This window comes from Physella acuta, unplaced genomic scaffold (assembly GCF_028476545.2).
Source record: "Physella acuta isolate Inbredline_101_S28 unplaced genomic scaffold, ASM2847654v3 ptg001876l, whole genome shotgun sequence".
Lineage (NCBI taxonomy): Eukaryota > Metazoa > Mollusca > Gastropoda > Physidae > Physella > Physella acuta.
In genome coordinates, this window is record NW_026733382.1 from 111,357 (window position 1) to 130,725 (window position 19,369).

Here is a 19,369-nt window from a genome sequence, read left to right on the forward strand (position 1 = left end):
TTATGCGTTATTACACCTTTCATCACATCGCTATGAAATTTTAGGAAGTTGTTAAGAATACTCCTGGGGAGATTCCTGCGGGAAAAAAAAATTCAAATTCGCAGGGGTGGCGCCCCGGCAGGGCGCGATTCGATTCGTTACCATATACGGTATAAAAGTCGATTGCGGTTTGACACCGTTCATCCGGTGGGTCGATTAGAACACTCTAGGGTTCTGCAAAAAAAAAAATCTCTTTTAATTTTGCAAGGTCGGCGCCCTAGGAGCGAGCGATTGTTTTCTCTATACGGTATATAAAATAAATAAATAAATATATAAAATAAATAACAGTCGGATGCGGTTCGACACCGTTCATCGGAGTGCCATGAAACTTTAAGGAATAAATGAGAATACTCCCGAGAAGGTTTCTGTGGGGGAAAAATTCAATTTTGCTGCGGCGGCCCCCGGCAGGGTGCGATTAGACGCCTTCGGTAGTTTTAAACATTGCGAAAGACTATGCATCAGATGGGGTATTGGAGTCGTTCACTAAATATAATAAGGCGCCTCCACCGGCACGGTGTGATTGGGCGCTCTGGGCTATTCCTTGAAAGTGAAAGCTATGGCGCATTTGTTCTTTTTACTTTCTCGTATATACGAAGTATAGAGAAAGTATTGTAATCGTGCAAAAAAAAAATTGAGATTTTTACAAATCTCGACGTTTTAGACCTCACTGATACGGAAAAACATAATTTTACAATCGTGTCCGTATGTCTGTGTGTCTGTCTGTGTGTCTGTCTGTCTGTCCGTGTGTAAACACGATAACTTGAGTACCGTTACAGCTAGGTTGATGAAATTTCATATATAAGTATTTTATCAAAATCGTAGATCCGTTTCAACTTTTGAGCGATTTCCGATAACCGGAAGTGGTACTTTTCCTACTTTGAATTTTTCAAAAGCCTATAACTTGAGTACTATTTCAGATAGATAAATGAAATTTCACATGTAAGTAAAAGATCTAATTCTCTACCTTCTGTTAAATTTTGAGTAATTTCCGTTGACTGGAAGTAGTACTTTACGCTACTTCCGATTTATCAAAAAACTAATGTAAATTTTAAAAGTACTAATAATATTGCGCACTATTATGCGCTTTTTTATTTGGCGTTCACTTGGTGTGCAATTAATTTGTCTACGAGATTTTATTCTATTTTTAAAACTTTAAGTATTTAAAATGGATTAAAAATCATGTCTATAGCCCGAGTTCCCATCCCCTGTTATTTTATATAAGAATATTCGAGAAAGTTTAGGGGAGATCACTCCCGGTTTATTAAAAAGTGTGATAGGCTTATAAAATTGGGGCGTTACAGCCGTTCACTAAATTTAATCAAGCGCGTTCGCCGGCGCCCCGGCAGGGTGCTATTTGGCGCCTGTGTTATCCTGTGAGCGCTCCTGCGGTAGTGTAATCGGGGGCTCCCGAGAGCGACCCTCCACGTCCCTGACACTACATCGAATTTTCTTTCCTATACTAGATCATACATAATGTAGTTACAATTAGTTTCACTGTAGCCATATAAAAAATACGTCTGTTATATATTATAACGCAAAAACAATGTGTTTATGATTAAAACTTTAATCCTTACAAATATAGTTAAACACAATCTTTTCTGCTAGTTACAACATGCAATAAGCATTTCCAACATACAAACACCTCAACTCTCACCTCATCAATTCTGGCAAACTTATTAAAAAATAAAAGGTAATTTGAATTTAAAATCGTATAATGCATTTAGTTTTCTACATAGGCAGATATATTGGGTGCATACATTTCTCCTTATAGCTTTCTAATTAGATGCTGAAAATATAACCTTTAAATATAACATTTATGTATATAATATAACATAGGCCAAAATCTTTAGACTCCCCCCTTCCTCCCCCTTAAACAAAATAATACCCCAGCAGTTGCTAATAAATAGACCGACATATTATGATATGTTTTAAAACATCTATTTATATCATCATGACCTTTCTCCTGGCTAAAACTTTCTGAATGATTTCCTCTGTCAAAAAACAAAAAAAAAAGAGTAGCCTCCCTTGGCTAAATAAGAAAAAAATCATATAGTACAGAATGTTTTCTTACACAGTCAATCAAACTGTCATGGCAGAACCTTTCACAACCCCCACTCCCCCCTTTCATTCACATTCAATGACTAGCTGTTAAAAAAATATTTACATTGTTTTTAAAGTTCAATATATACAAACAAAAAGGATTTAAAAAAAAAATAATTTGGAAGTTGCTTTCATATTTTTCTTAAAACTGGCTGGTTAGTAGAGTAGGTGAAGTAGAGTTCACCTGTTCCTATGCACATCTCATATAAGTAAAATCTTTCGCCAATTGTGCATGACACTCACTTTAGTGCTGATATCACAATCCAATTTATCTGGCAAGTGACCATTGATCCTACTCTACTCATCACACTACTAAGAAAATTTCCCAACAGAATTTATTAAAGTTGTTGCACAGTGACTGTGAATCCACAGTTATAAATTTGGACTCAATATAATACCTTAATCATTTTATCCTAATAAGTATTTAAAATCATGAACCTAAAATAAAAAAAAACTATATACACAAAGATTACTACAGCCATTGTTCACCAACTAGACTGGACCGTCCCATGAAAGACTTTTATAACGCTAGAGACCCACGTAGAAATTTCCTCATGGTTGTCCCTACAGAGGTTGGTGATGGTCCCATGGTTTGATGAGATATCTGAAAATTTAGACAAATTAATTACCATGATGGTCCCATGGTTTGATGAGATATCTGAAATTTTAAACAAATTAATTACCATGATGGTCCCATGGTTTGATGAGATATCTGAAATTTTAAACAAATTAATTACCATGATGGGCACATAGTTTGATGAGATATCTGAAATTTTAAACAAATTAATTACCATGATGGTCCCATGGTTTGATGAGATATCTGAAATTTTAAACAAATTAATTACCATGATGGTCCCATGGTTTGATGAGATATCTGAAATTTTAAACAAATTAATTACCATGATGGGCCCATGGTTTGATGAGATATCTGAAAATGTTAAAAAATTAATTACCATGATGGGCACATAGTTTGATGAGATATCTGAAAATTTAAACAAATTAATTACAATGATGGGCCCATGGTTTGATGAGATATCTGAAAATTTAAACCAATTAATTACCATGATGGGCCCATGGTTTGATGAGATATCTGAAAATTTTAAAAAATTAATTACCATGATGGGCACATAGTTTGATGAGATATCTGAAAATTTAGACAAATTAATTACCATGATGGGCCCATGGTTTGATGAGATATCTGAAAATTTAGACAAATTAATTACAATGATGGGCCCATGGTTTGATGAGATATCTGAAAATTTAGACAAATTAATTACCATCAAAATAAAGTACTGTATGTAGGTTTTCTTGGTTTATTAATTACTATGTACATGTCATCTTTTGGTGAGATATAATAAAGTGTGTGAGATATAATAAAGTTGGTCTAGTTCTTGGTTTGAGTCATTATGAAATGTGGACGTGATATTTTTGGTCATTTAACATTGGAGAAAATCAATAACACTAATTATAATAGTTAGGACCTGTCATTGTAAGAAAATTTTTCAAGTAGCAGGTAACTCTAACATATTAACAGGGCAGATAATGTTAACCCAGGGTGGACTGGCCCACCGCCCTACAGGGAAAATTCAGGTGAGCCTCCAGGAAAAAATCCTGGTGAGCCGCCAGAATGGGTGCTGTTAAAGCTCTATCAGTTTTCTTGGTATTTCTCCATTTTATCATTTCGCTTGCTTCATTTCAAGTTACGTAAAACTAAATTTTTCTCCAACCCAGTGAATCTCCATCAAGCTGAGGCAATGTTTACAAACATAGAAAAAGTATTTGACCTTTTCCCCAAAGTACCACGCAGAATTTTATTTAAAACAAGGAATAATCATCCCTTCTTTCACTTTTAAAATTGTTAAGATTAAATTAATCTTAACAATTTTAATAATGCCTGCTGAAACATTTGATGGAGACAACACATTAGAATAAAATTTTTAAGAAAATTATTAAATTTAACTGAATTTAGAAATCTAGAAGACTGATAAATGTTTGGACATTAACAAATTAAATAGGCCTGCCTCTAATCCAAGTGTAAATATTTATAATCCGAGTTGGAATGAATTGCTACACAACACACAATATAGTCAATTAATTAATATAGTAAAAAAAAATCTCTACACACATTACATTCATGAGATTTTAAGTCCAATTAAAATACATCTGATTTATTTTTTATGATGTAATTGCAGGCCTATATTGTAGTTTGTAAAGTCACCCATGGGACGGAGTGGTCTAGCGGTAGAGAGCTGGACTGCTAAGCCATAAGTCTCGAATCCGGGTTCAAGTTAGTAGACCATCCCTGAGTCCACCCAACTCTGATGGTTACTTACCCTAACACAACTCAGGTTAGGGTAAGTAAAGTTGGCTGGGCATAGTACTGACCACACTATCTCTTCAAATGCTGAGGTCACAGAAACAAGTGAACTCTACTTCATCTTCCCCATAGACCATCAGGTTTGAAAGGGAAACTTAAAGTCACCCATGGCTTTCTTTGTAGGCCTGAGCCTTTAGGTTTTAAAGGTGGAAAAAATGCTTAATAAAAATTTCAATATGCAGGTGAGGAGGCTTAAAAAATGTCCAGGGCTGCTCAGACAAAGGCAGTCTACCACTGTGCTAACCCAGAAGTCAACTTGAAGGTATCTTAACGAGATTATAAAATCCTGATGTTTACCAGCTGATAAGATTATGCAGACGAGGTTAATCAAACTGGAAACCTGTCTCCAACTCACCCTGAACAGGTATGGCTGTATGTCTGTGAACGTGGTGTCGTACACCAATTCCTCGTCCTCTTTGGGTGGCGTGCTGGGCACGTACTCGTGTCTGTTGATCACATCCAGGATGTAGAACACTTTCTCCATCACCTGCTCTGACAATCTGGTCTTGAAATCTGTTCGCTCTGACCCACCAGGGAGGATTGAATGACAGATCAATTGGTGAGCATACGAGTTAATATGGAAAATCTATAATTTAAAAATTATACAAAAAAACTACATGAGGAAAATATTTAACAAATCTGAGTAAATAGTACACTGGGAAAACAAATAGAAAATAAATAAACAAGAATTGCACAGGAAAAAAAGATAAAAGATAAAAACACAAACAAAACAACAGAAGGACAAAATACACAAGATGTATCACAGGACAAAGAGACCAAATAAAAAAGAATAAAAAGTAAAGACAAAATGACAACAGACATGATAAAAAGGCAAGAAAAAATGTTGATGTTCTGGTGGCCTGACTAAGCCGCAGGTTTGGATAAGGAGTTGGTTTAGTGCTATTTATGAACAAAAACAATATAATAGTGGCTGGCCTAGCCGAGGGAGGGCATAACATTTATCTACTGAAATTAATAAGTAAAATATAATCATACATCTGTACATTTGCAACAAGGTCTGAGCTTAACTGAGAAAAGGTTTTCAAGATCTGATTAGTCAGTCAGAGTCAGTGCCGAAACATTTGTTTTAAGACAAGTTTTGTTCACTGTTTATGTGGAAAGTAGAAATCATTTTTCAAATTGGCAAAAAATGCGCCAAAATATATCTCAAATTTGGTTTAATTTAAACTTGGACCAGCCTGTAAAGAGCATTGTTCAAATTTGGACCTAAATTTAAATGAATGGTAGTTAGTTGGAATTTGACAAGAAAAAAAACTAAGCACAGAGAAATCCTACTACCATTTTCAGTGGCAATGTGGATGATATCCAGCTTGATGCTCCACACCTCCCAGGGGAAAACATCTGCTTGAAACAGCCATCTGTTCTTCTGTTTGCGGTAAAACTCCAGCATAATCTGGACAAACAAAAAAACAATACAACAATGGTCAAAGTCTAACATATTCTGTTTCAAAGAGAAATTATTAGTGACTTGTTTGAGCTTTTATATTTTAAAACAATTTGTTTAATTAAAAGTAATGCTTTTGCCAGATTTTTGGAGATCACCAATCTAAAATTAAATGTAATGGACTACCTGTCCTGATTGTTGGGCCTCGGTGTGGCGAAGCAAGTCTCGGAAATGAGAAACTTCTTTCTTCAAATATTCCTCAAGTTCCCTGCTGACTATCTTCACCTAAAATTTGAAACACAAATTATAATTTTGACACAATGCATTTTGAAACATAAATTTTATTAGCATTTCATTAAAAAATATTTTTTTCAACAGATTAAAAATGAAAGCAGTTATTAGAGGAAATAGACTTCAAGAGAGGTTGAGATAAGATGTGATTTGCGTGATTTATACTGAATCTAGTTATAACAGATAAACAGTTAGGATTTCAAAAATAGTATTAAAGATTTATACATATTCATATTGCAGATCTAATAAAAATGTAATATCGGTTAAGTATGGGCTTCAATGTGAAGAGACTGATGATAACTCTTTTTTTTGATAAAGATCAATTTAATTAATATTTCTTTTGTTGCTGAGTAAAGATTTCCTTGAAGACGGACAATAATATTGCACTGTATACTGACCAGTGTTTTCACTGAATGCTGACCAATGATTACACACTATGCTGACCAGCAATTACTCAGTATGCTGACCAATCATTAAATTAAATGCTAAACATTGGTTTTACTAAATGTTGACCAATGATTACACTGGATGTTGACCATTGGTTTTACTAAATGCTGACAATGATTACAGTGAAAGCTGACCAATGATTACAGAGAAAGCTGACCAAGTGACTCACATAAGTAAAGTCCAGGAAATCACAGTCCACATCCTGCACACTCAGAGAGCCAATGGTGAAGTTCCTGTCCTTGGTATAGTTGTGCTGCAAGAATACATTAGCAAACCTTCATTACTTTTGTTATTCAATGCAATGGTTCTAAAACTTTATTTTCACTTACTCTGGAGTATGCTGTTGAACTATCACGAATCAAGAATACAAATGGGAGAATGAGAATAGTATAAATATATATATATATATATATATATATATATATATATATATATATATATATATATATATATATATATATATATATATATATATATATACTTTGTACATTTACCATGAAAATCTCTAACAGCCTAAACCAAAAAGATTTTAAATGGAATTTTTAAAATATGCAAAGGGAAAATATAAATTGGTATTGGAAGTAAGTATAAGTCTTAGTTAGTTTTACATACTAAATACTACTAAACTTTTGAGACAAAGAAAATCTAGGAACAGAATTTTAAAGCCCAAAATTTGGTTGGAAAACAATAAGATATTTTAAAATACTCGGCAAATGAATCCCTTCACTTGTATTAATAAAGTGGCCAATAAATAAGAACATAGAATGATTGCTAAATACAATCAATTACCACTAAGTTTAGACATAGCCCACCATTAATGCTACTCTAAAATTACCACTCCTACACACAAAGTTGCGTGGCTTACCTTGCCAGTGGTGCGGTTAAGCAGGATAGTGTGAAACAGGCCTAAAACAACTTCTTCTATTTGTCTGCCCTCCACGGTCTGTCAAATTAACACAAACATATTTTAGATTAACTTGACAATCTCAAATCAAATATCAACCTAAATACATGTTAATATGAAACTTACAGCTTAAATAATGACATGCAAGTAATTGAATTATCAAGTAATTCAAAACACATTTTACAATGAACTAAGTATTGTTGTCAACTCTTTCCCAATTAGTAGGTTAATCATATACTTTGTATCGCTGTTGAAACTACTGAAGTTTAATGTGTGAAGTAAAAGCAGATTTCTTCTTCATTGAATAATTGTAATGTTGGATGGGATTTCCTCCAACACAATCAAGTATTATGTGCCAACATGTTATGCACTATTATAGGTTGTTAACTGAGTGACTCAAATTCAAGATGCATTTTCTTTCTGGATTTGCTTCTATTGCCTTTGTCCAATCAAGAACAAACTATAAGACAGCTGGTTTTTTTATTTTGGAGTTGTTTCTCCTAGAAGAGTTACTGTCCTCAGCTATAGAGCCTCATCCGCCCAAGGGTTCAAACTCGACTTTCCAGTTTAGGAAACATGAGCTGTACTGGCTCGACCACACCGACCCCTTTTCCCACCCATAATGCATGAATTCCTGACCTAGAAATTTCACAGTGTTTCTGCACTACTAATGATTCCAGCACAATGTTACCAGCAGCCTTTACCACCTCCCTCAAATTAAATCAAAGCAAGGGAAATAACAACCAAAATCATAAATGTTAGTGTTTACCAGCTGTATGACCTGCGACCTTGCATTCATCTTGCAGTAAATTCAAGTTGAGACTAACATGGATGTTGTCTGTTTTACACCAGCAACCGTTCAACGTTATTTTCTCCTGCAATAAAAGTAAAAGTCAAATAAATATAGCAGAGCTTCGATTTCCATTATGTAAAATTTTAACAAATCACTTACATTTTGGTAATCTAGTAAAAAAAATATTCATGAAATTATTGAAATGATTAAAATAAAACACTTTAAACTACCCATAGGCCATATAAACTTTTAGAATAATATCATCTCATTTTCTTTTCCCATTCGTGCCAAAGACACAAAGGAGGAGAGTGTGGTCATCACTATGATCAACCGCCTTTGCTTTTTAATTCTAATGTGAGTCAGATACACATGAGAGCTGGGTGGATAATATTAACCTTTAAAATGCACTGAAAATGAAACAAACTTGCTAAAATATGTAGATTTTCATGAACAATCAATGATTTTTATTATAAATATGATAATGACTAAACTTCTAGGCCAGCCACTGCGATTATTTATTAGGCCTACTTAAAAATAATACATCTGATGATCTAGATTATTCTAGATTTTAGTAGCTAAGTACTAAAAGTAGGCCCCTCTAGATCTTTTCTAGATCTAGATCTTATTTTAAATCCAGTTGGAGACTTTAGTAGTTTAGCTGAGTAAATCTTTTCTAGTCTAGCTACTTGCTAGCCCTGCCTTAGCATTAATGAAAACCTTTTTATATATTTTCAAATTTTGACAGACGTTCTTTTATTCCTGCGGCAACGTGCGGGGACGGGTACGCTAATAAATAGGCCTATACTTAATAAATATTAAATATTAAATTAATTAATAGGCCTATTGTCATATAAAATAAAATAAAAAATAAGCTAGGCTATAGGCCTAATTAATAGGAAATATTTGTTATTTAGGCCTAGATCTATAAACTTTATAAAATAAATAATCAATAATCATTCATTGGTAAAACTCCATTTTAGTGTATTTTATTCTCTGCTTCTTGTTTACCTCCAGTTGATCGTATTTTATTATAATAACCGAAACACAAAAACATTAGGAAAACACGATTTATTTATTTGTATTGAATTTTTGTTTTAACAAATGAATAAAAATGAATAAAAAAAACAAAGAGAATGACTTTGTTTTAGATTTTGATAATTTACTTTTGTCAAAACTTGAGAAAAATCCAAATTTAGAATATTAAATGTGTTATGTTCGTGTGTCAGAATTTTCATGGCAATGGGTAAAGTATGTAAACGTAACTCACAATTGCAAGGCGGTTAAGTTTGTATTGTTACAAGTATCTCCCAGGCATGATACTATAAATAAACATTTATGAACTTACAACGACCCCAAAACTGAGGCCAACACAATTTCAAACAGCTATTGCCCGAGCTATGACGTATGCTGATAATTAAAGTCAATGTGAACTCACGGTGAACCCGCGACTGTGTAAGGATTTTTCTTCCGCTGACGACCACACAATATTTAATTTTGACTGTTCTAATGCTGTTTTATGTTTTTTTTTTACCTTTTCTAATTAAAAATCACATTCATAAAAAAATAAGTAGATCTAGATCTAGTGTTTTCCTAACGTTTTTGTGTATTTCGGCTGTGTTTATATTACTGATTAGTTATGCTCAACTGGAGGTGAACGTGAAGCAGGGAATAAAAATTAATAAAATACGCTAAAATGGAGTTTTACCTCATTTATTTATTATTCAATTTAGCCTTTACTTTAGACTTTAGACCCTAATAATATTAATTATTTTAAATTATTTTATAATGTCAACAAATTGAACAAATCAGTCGCACAGCAGTGACAGTCACATGACAGTTAAAGACTTTAATTTACTTTTAAAGTTTTAAAGAGTAAAGATTAAAAGAAGAAGAGTTAAAGTTAAAAGTTAAGTTACTTGTATAACTAGATAACTTGAACATCGTCATCAACATGACAATGATATCCGGATTGATGATAGATCTTGAAATAACCTAGATCTAGATCTAGATTTCTATCATCAATCGGATATCATTGTAAGATATCTAGAAATAAGACTTACTAGTTTACTAGTTAAATGATTAACCGAGATCTAGATTCTAGATTCTAAATCTAGTTTCGTAGTTTGGTTCCGATTGCTTTCTTGTTTTGTTTTGTTTGTTGATCTTTGTGTGTTAAAAGCCAGATAAATTAGTCGGAATGACGCCAGGTAGCTTTTTTCACTGTTGCCAAAAGAAAAAAAAAAGAATGTATTAAAAAAGCAAATAGTAGGCCTAAGCTTTTTAAAATGACTGAAAATTAGAAAAATAAGGAACCAAACCAAATATTCTTCAGCCATAACAGCAAAGCGTGGGTAGATAAAATGTATTAAAAGATTTCTAACGTTTTTCTCACTGTTTTCCATTTTATTAGTGGTGATTAGCGGTTATTTTAGATTTAGGCCTCTACCCCCCCCCCCCACCAAACTAAATCTTCAATATTCTATATATATAATTCTCTTATTGGAGGTCATAGAAAACACCAAGCTGTAAGCGCGCTCCATATCACCCCCACCCTACATGGTCTGGTGAGCTGTAGTTCACGCTAAATGTTTACAATCGTAGAGCCGGGTTTAGTAACGGCTATTAGGGGCAGATAATTTAGTTTGAAGCTACTGATAGTGTTTTAAAGCTAATATATTCAGTGGAAGCATTGGTACTGTCGAATTCACAAATTAAGAATTACTGAAAAGTAGAAAATAAAACAAATAAATAGCGGCGTATTCATACGCAGCGGGTCGGCTCGTACAATATATTTTAAAAATGTATACTTTTACATCAACTCCCACATTATTACTAAAGCTAAAACAAACAGAAAAACTTAGGCAAATTTTTACTTAGCTTGAACACCAAAGAAATTACTAATCTATTGTATTCGTAGCTGGAATATCGGGGAGGGGATGGTGTAATTAAGCAGTGTTTTTTCCAGACTTTTTTTCTCGGGGGGGGGGGGGGGGGGGAAGAGGCACTTGAAATTTTCAAAGGGGGAGGGGGCGGGCACTGTTAAAAGTATATTTTTCTTTATAAATTCTATTCCGTTTGGGGGGGGGGTAGACTATCTTCGGTATGCGCCCCCCCCCCTCCGAAGAAACTCTGGATGTAATTTGGGCCTGTGAAGTGAATAACTGAGCACTTAAATTTATGGGTGCTGGGTGCCAAACCCTACAAAAAAGTCTCTACATTCAATTATTAATTACCACCAGACCGCTATCATAAAAAAAGCAAGCTACTTAAGGCGTCAGCCATGTTACGTCTGGTACACCTTGATTTATACATCTTTTTGGTCTGATTAATTAGAGAATGCCTGTGATCTAGACTGGGGGACTTTGCAGCGAAAAAAACCACGGGAATAAATTAATTTTAAGTTTTAAAGGAAAATTTTATAACATGATCTTTCCCTGACGAATGATGCCTTCAATAAGTACAACATATCGAAATATAAATGTGTTGTAATTACTCAAAGATTGGCGGGACCATCTACAAATAAGTAGTTTTTTTTCACGTAATATATATATATATATATATATATATATATATATATATATATATATATATATATATATATATATATGTGTGTGTGTGTGTGTGTGTGTGTGTGTAGTCACGTAATATATATATATATATATATATATATATATATATATATATATATATATATATATATATATATATATATATATATATATATATATATGTGTGTGTGTGTGTGTGTGTGTGTGTGTGTGTGTGTGTAGTCACGTAATATATATATATATATATATATATATATATATATATATATATATATATATATATATATATATATATATATATGTGTGTGTGTGTGTGTGTGTGTGTAGTCACCCCCCCCCCCCCAACCCCCCGCCCCCCCCCCCCCCCAGTACACGCACTTAATGGACAAATTATTCAAAGTCGATGTGTGTAATTTTTACACAATGAGTGAAAAAAAAAACAAGTTGGCTTCACCTCTACAACACAGTGTTTCCTTCAGACATTTTTCTACGGGGCGGGGGACACACTCATATTTCGAGTCGGGATGGGTTATATTATAATTCTATATTTCATATTTTATTTCTATTTCATTAGGGTGGGATGCTTTGGTTAGGGGTGGCGGACGCTTTCTCTGAACGCTGCTATTGTTAATGTGGGCTATCTTAAAGCAAAATTGGAAATTTCTGTTTTTATATTTTTAGTCATCATTTTCGCAAAAAAAAAAAAATAATAATTAGGAAAGAAAACTTTTTTATACTTTATATTATATTTTTTTTAGCGCAATTTCCATTCTGGAGAATTGCGTTTATTAACTCGTCATTTCTGGGAATGGATGGATGGATGAATGTGTGTCCGGGCTTTAAGTCGTATCTCCTCCTCAACGAAGCAATATCGATGAATAGTTCCAAAAGCAATTATGTTAAGCAAGTTACGAGAATGAGCATAGGCCATAAAAATTCCGGGTTTCTTTCATGTATTTCCCGGAAAAGCCAAAAAACCTCGAAAAAATTCAGTTTTTGGCCCATATCTCGGCAACCAGACCACTTAGCGACTTGAAACATGTACCAATCGATTCCTGTCATAATTTAGAACAATATTGCCGAAGAAAGTTTTCAAAAATATTCTCTCGTTCGGTCACAAATTTTAAAATTACATAAACACCTACAAACCGATTGTTCTTCTAGCTTGAACGCACCCCAACATTATACGTCAGAGCTATTTTTAGATAACATAAGGAAATTGCGCACAAATGTCACTAGACTTTTTTAATTAACTTGTTTAAAAATAGTATTTATTATTTTAATTTTTTAAATTATTATACACTATTAGAGTATTAGTGCTTAAGTTTTAAAATCGAATAACTAATTTCTATTTTTAGACATGTCAGGGGAATTTCCGAGTAAGATTGAGAATTTCCGTTATGAGCTCACGTAAATAACTGACTGAGACTACGTCTTAATTTTTTATTCGACTGTTCAAAACTACGTGATCAACAATATAAAAGGAACGTCGTATTAAAATGGATGTGGAAACAGTGCAAGTCAAACTGAGTAAGTTCTGTGTATGACTTTAGTAATTATCTCTAGATAAGGACTTTTTATTACACAATAATTTTATTATTATTAGGCCTATATATGCCTTTGTTTCATTACAGGGTTAAAACTTTATCTATAATCTTCGACACGTTTAAAAATATTCCTATCGTAATTTTTACGTTATGTACGTTGGTTTTTCTTCCCCATTTAAATGGACGAACTAAAATCGAAATTCAACAAAGAAAAGTGTAAAGTTGTGTAAGATGTATTTAGAAAATATGCTTGATATATATATATATATATATATATATATATATATATATATATATATATATATATATATATATATATATATATATATATATATATATATATATATATATATATATATATATATATATAAAGAGATCACACAAATGTATACATTTAATCTTTTGCAATTAATTTGCATTATTTTTTTTCAAAAGTTCCCAATGGTTACGGCGGGAAAGAGAATGCTTCAAATGAATGTATAGAAAAAGAGGCCCTGCGGAATAACAAGCCAGCGAAAACACGTTATGAACGCTGTCTGGATACTAAAACATGGTAATCGTTTTATTTCCTATCTCAGCCATTTGCTACCTCAAAACTATAAGTACATTTTCTTTACTTAACATCAAATACATAATTATAGTTAACATACATACATAAATATTAGCACTATTAGCATCAGTGTTTCTTCCAGACTTTTTTCTACGGGGGGCACTTGATATTTTCGGTTGGGGGCGGGGGGGGGGGGGAGGGTTGGCCGGACACTGGTAAAAGTATATATATTCTATATAAATTTCCATTTCGTTCGGGGGGTGCGGTAGACTTTCTTCGCCCCCCCCCCCCTCCCCGAATAGATGCCTGGAAGAAAAACTGATCAGCATTTGCAACCCCAGCTCTATTTTTTTTATCTTACATGGTTCAAGTACACACGGGACGTATCTTACAACTATCTCACAGCTTTTAAAATAATCACCCCATCCCTAATACACAACATTCAAATGTCTGTGATTTTGTCAGCATAAAAAAATTGTAAAATGTTTTATCAATGATCTAAAACAACCCCCACCCATCCCTAATACTCACCATTCACATGTTGGTGATTATTTCAGCACAAAAAACCAACAAAAAACGTTTTATCAACGTTTATATTATCACAGCTTTTAAAACACCCCCTCCCCCATCCATAATCCAACCATTCAAATGTTGATGATTATTTCAGCAAAGCCCTCCCCATCGTTGTATCAACCATCTCTATCATCGTCTGTGTTGTGTGCATCGTTTTTTTACACACATTTTCCCAAGACGATGATATTAAAAAGGTAATTCAATTTTTATATTTTATTACTATAAAATAAGCTCACCGAAAAATCCATTCGTTAACTGACTGTCTGAAGAATTAAAAAAAAAAAACACAAACACGCTTTAAATATTGAAGATCATGCATGCAATTTATTGAATACACTAAATTATTTTGTTTTCGGAGTCAACAACCATGGGAGATAACAAAAAAAAAACAGTGACCAGAAAGATGCGCAACAAAAAATTGCGAATCGGAAAAAAGCGCAAAGAAAAAAATGCGCAAACAGAAATTTGCGCAATCGAGAACTATAACAAAAACATGATCCACGATCCTACTAAACTGTAATCTCTGTTTTGAAAGGTGTTTACCCCCACGTGCGTCAGGAGTGAGCTGTTCAATAAATTCAACCACCCAGAACTTAGAAAACTTCTCGAGACCTTGCAACGACGGACAGAAAACACAACTGATAATCAAATTGAAATGCTGTGTGCCCTAGATGAGAAACAGTTGTCTAATCTTGTGAGGCTGGTAAGTGTTCAGCCAATATCAATATATATATATATATATATATATATATATATATATATATATATATATATATATATATATATATATAGCCTATATGTTACATATTCAGCTACGTGAAAAAAAGCTAAAACTACGATATTATAACAATATAAAGATTACATTTGTTCTAGCTAGCATTGGATTGTATTACATTAAAGTATTAGAGAATAACAATATTTTTTTTTACTATCACCTCAATCACCCCCACCCCACTTTTTTGTTACAGTACTTGCTCACAGGTACTGAGGAAGCTGGTGAGTTTGTTTTTACTACTACAGTTGGCTTATAGCTTTAGTCTATATGCTTTAAAGACACAGATTTATATATATATATATATATATATATATATATATATATATATATATATATATATAAATATATATAAGTATATATGTATGGATGTCATTTTAATACATCATAAATATTACAGTGTCTTCAGCTTTGCCGCCTGTTAAGGACCCTAAAAACTTCTCCATGGGTGACGCCTCCATACACAGAAAATTATTGCCTTCTTTTTTCCAAGAGGATGAACATCTTGACAGTAAATGTTTTTTTTTTTTTTTTTTTTTTTAAACCAACATAAACTTTAAATGTATTATTTTATCCAACATTATTTCCAAAACAAACACTTTTTATAATTTAATTTAACGTTCCTCTCTGAAGTGTAACAATGTGTATCTCTCCCCCCCCCCCTCCTCAACAGAGCCCGTATTTGACCCCCACGAAAGCTTCCAGCTGTATTTCGCGCCAGAAGAAGACAACCCCCTTCTGGAACACACCAGAAACGTCGAGCTACTGACGTCAGAGACTGTGATACAAAAATCTGGGCTGTATCTCGTCTACAGTAGCGTCCACTTCAAGCCAGATTCAGCGTTACCGTGTAATCACTTTGACCAAAAGGTATTTTATATTTGGTCCGTTCTGTGTGACGAAATAGTAATTCAGATTTAATCTGAGGGGTATTGAATGAAGGTGGTGGTTCAATTATCTCACTGATGGCGAACCACTTTTAAACTCGTATGAAAAAGTGTAAGCCTTGGTTTCTTTGATTGTGTGGTCATTTAACAATATATAGTGTAATTAGTTTATATATAGTGTAATTAGTTTATATATAGTGTAATTAGTTTATATATAGTGTAATTAGTTTATATATAGTGTAATTAGTCTATATAGTGTGATTAGTTTATATATAGTGTAATTAGTTTATATATAGTGTGATTAGTTTCGTTTTATGTACAAACTATACAGCTATACTTATCATGGCGTAAAAATGAAAATTTTCAAGAAACATTAAACACACAATTTATATTAGTGTAAACGTCCCAAAACACTGGGTTACTGAGAGCAGAAATTAAACTGAGAATTAGACTACACATTTGTTAATTCGGTGTATTATATTTAATTTATTTAGTTAAAAACGCTTTGTCCAATTTAAAAATACTTAAATAAACTTCTTTTTTTTAATAATGTCTAAATAATTTTTAGCCTAAAATATTTTTTAAAAAATATGTAAACAGCTAATTATTTATTGTTGAGTTATTTTTAAGTTTTTTATTCATATCCAAAACCTGTGACAAATCTCTTTAGGTTTTAAATTAGCTCCTTGCATATGTATTATTTTTAATTCAATGCTTCCAACGAATTGTTCCTTTGCTAAAATGTATGTCATCTGAATGTGTCTCAACTTTTGCTAAAATGTATGCCACCTGAATGTGTCTCAACTACGGTCTTGTTTTGCTTGCCAGATCTGGAGCCACAACATCACCAGAACCCGAGAGAACATTCCAGAATATTCAGGTGTGCTCCTGACATCTTCACACACCTGCTGTGATAATTGTGTTAGAAATCAGGAGACAAGCTACACAGGTAAGGAAATATGTAGAAACAGTATTTCTCATAGGTTGAACAGTATGTATTATGTAGCACTTACATTTTCTTTGAAAGAACATTTTGAAACATATAAGCAAAAGTTTAACTTCTTAGATAAATGTAAAAAAAACAGTTATGTTTTTATTTTTAAAAAAAATTTGATTTTTGGCAAATTTAAAACAATTCATAATAATTTAATTCTTTCTTTTAATTATTTAATTTTAATCTTTAAATAGTAATATAAAAATTCGAACATCAATGATTGAACAATACCATTTTTAAACCCCCGACTCCAAAGAAAACAACTGACCAACAGATTTTTAGAACCCTGATACTATTTAAAACAACTAACCAGTAACCACTCAATTTTATTTTTAGAGCCATGATACCATATAGTATAACTGACACATTTTTAGAACCCTGATATTTTATTAAAAGAAACTGACCACTACATTTTTAGAACCCTGACACTGTATAAACCAACTGACCACTACATTCATAGAACCCTGTCTTTAAATAAAACAACTGACCACTACATTCATATAACCCTGACTCTAAATAAAACAACTAACCACTACGTTTTTAGAACCCTGACTCTACATTTTCTCTTACCGCTCTCCACAGCTGGAGTTTTCTTCCTCCACAAGAACGACCAACTTAGAGTTGAGGTCTCCGGTCGTGGACTGGTCAGCTACAGGCCACAGTCCACATTTTTTGGGATGGCCAAGTTGGGGAAAATCGATGTTTGAACTTTATTCATTAATTTGATTTGATTGAACATTTAATTAGTGACGCGTTAATATTACATGTGGACAAAGTATGATAGACACATTATCTGTTCAATTAATTATATTAGAAATTCAAAATATTGCAGTTAGTTTCTTTTATTATAAAACGTCTATATTTTATTAAAATTTTATATGAAGTCTTAATTAATTCTTTCTTATAATATAAAAGTAGACTGAGATGACAGTGTAGTAGTTACCATTCGGGGTAGTACCAGTTCGATACACATCACGTTCATCTTAATTTTTTTTGTTTTGTTTTAATTTTTGTGTTTTAATTTTTAATGCACATTGGGAAATCACCACACATGCGATTAATTCTCATTGATTATTATTAGTTTTAAGGTAGTTTTAATCATTTATTCTTTTATTATTCAAATGAGGTTTGTGCTCAGAAAATATTGTAGAGAGAATATCGATGTTTTTAAAAGACAGAAAAATGTAAGTTGATGTGTGACTTTTTAAGATGTCAATGATAAAGTTGCCCTTTTGGACGTGGTGAGACACGGAGCAGGTGAAGCAGAGTTAATCTGTTTTTGTTACCTCATCATATGAAGGGATAGTGTGGTCAGACCCCATGCTCAGCCTAAATCGGTGTTTTTAAAAAGGGAAAAACATGTCTGAGGTGTGACGTCTTTTTAAATGTTGGGTCTGACTTTTTGTGACGGTGTGTGAAGTAAGGAGGAGAGGGGAAAGATAAAAATCGTCAAAAGAGAAAAACGTGACGTCATTTATGAAGTGGGGAGGGGGAGGACAGAGATAAAAATCGTCAAACAAACGTAATGTCATTTACGGATGACCCCCCCCCCCCCCCTTACAAAAAAACAACAATAAACAAACCCACAGTTATCCAAGGAAAATGGGTAGTCTAGTATAACCATAAAACACAACTCCACGGTGCAAATCAATTATGTTAATGGTGTATATAATAACTATAAAAATTACATTTACGTTGTCAAGATATGTGTGTTGGGTGTGGTCCATACATGATATCACTTCCGTAGCGAGAGATGGAGAATCGGACTTTTGTGTTGATGTGTGGCCGTGTGGGGGGGGGGGGGGGGGGTAAGGGGGTATTAGAAGTGAGAAAATACACATTTGCATTTAAAAACGCTGAAAAACATTTTTTAAAGGTTGGGCTAGTAAGCTGTTATTTTATTTTTATTCGATGTAAATATTATACCTAGTTTTATATCGTAATTAATAATGTTGTAAAATAATAGCGTATAATCTACGCATGCTGTGATATTGTTGTATGTCTGTCATTTTTGGATGAATTAAAAATGATGTATACAAAAAGTCCTTGACTCTTTTTTTACAACAATCCAAATTAGCCATCTTGTTAGTTGTTTAAGTAGGTAAAGCAGAGTTTAGAATGGAACCGGTTTTTCAGAGAAAT

The 19,369-nt window shown here is 33.0% G+C and overlaps 2 protein-coding genes across 4 annotated transcripts; one reads left to right on the top strand and one right to left on the bottom strand.

Moving 5' to 3' along the window:
- Positions 1-1,587: 1,587 nt before the first annotated feature.
- On the bottom strand, positions 1,588-10,533 carry LOC131931023 (autophagy-related protein 101). Of its 3 annotated transcripts, none has more exons than XM_059287702.1 (8): positions 10,417-10,533; positions 8,333-8,438; positions 7,525-7,602; positions 6,829-6,912; positions 6,108-6,206; positions 5,816-5,930; positions 4,872-5,038; positions 1,588-2,743 (listed from the first exon to the last, which is right to left on the bottom strand). In XM_059287702.1, the coding sequence occupies exons 2-8, from the start codon at positions 8,360-8,362 to the stop codon at positions 2,660-2,662; spliced, it is 657 nt and encodes a 218-aa protein (XP_059143685.1). In that variant the 5' UTR covers positions 8,363-8,438; positions 10,417-10,533; the 3' UTR covers positions 1,588-2,659. The 3 variants fall into 3 exon arrangements, with proteins under 3 accessions (XP_059143685.1, XP_059143687.1, XP_059143686.1); XM_059287704.1 differs by lacking the exon at positions 1,588-2,743 and adding an exon at positions 2,966-3,013; XM_059287703.1 differs by lacking the exon at positions 1,588-2,743 and adding an exon at positions 3,104-3,391.
- A 2,779-nt stretch (positions 10,534-13,312) lies between these two features.
- LOC131931021 (uncharacterized) lies at positions 13,313-18,682 on the top strand. The gene is made up of 9 exons (XM_059287701.1): positions 13,313-13,434; positions 13,887-14,004; positions 14,669-14,768; positions 15,110-15,277; positions 15,543-15,570; positions 15,747-15,857; positions 16,020-16,216; positions 17,062-17,182; positions 17,810-18,682. The coding sequence occupies exons 1-9, from the start codon at positions 13,404-13,406 to the stop codon at positions 17,932-17,934; spliced, it is 999 nt and encodes a 332-aa protein (XP_059143684.1). The 5' UTR covers positions 13,313-13,403; the 3' UTR covers positions 17,935-18,682.
- Positions 18,683-19,369: the final 687 nt, after the last annotated feature.

What these genes read in the sequence shown, in the direction of transcription:
- LOC131931023 (XM_059287702.1), bottom strand. Translation starts at nt 8,362, where the DNA reads ATGAATGCAAGGTCGCAGGTCATACAGCTG. An exon ending in ATTTCCTGGACTTTACTTAT is followed by an intron (nt 6,207 to 6,828) that starts GTGAGTCACTTG and finishes TTCAAATTTTAG; the next exon opens with GTGAAGATAGTCAGCAGGGA. An exon ending in AGGCCCAACAATCAGGACAG is followed by an intron (nt 5,931 to 6,107) that starts GTAGTCCATTAC and finishes TTGTTTGTCCAG; the next exon opens with ATTATGCTGGAGTTTTACCG.
- LOC131931021 (XM_059287701.1), top strand. Translation starts at nt 13,404, where the DNA reads ATGGATGTGGAAACAGTGCAAGTCAAACTGA. An exon ending in TGTCTAATCTTGTGAGGCTG is followed by an intron (nt 15,278 to 15,542) that starts GTAAGTGTTCAG and finishes TTTTTGTTACAG; the next exon opens with TACTTGCTCACAGGTACTGA. An exon ending in AGAGGATGAACATCTTGACA is followed by an intron (nt 15,858 to 16,019) that starts GTAAATGTTTTT and finishes CCTCCTCAACAG; the next exon opens with AGCCCGTATTTGACCCCCAC.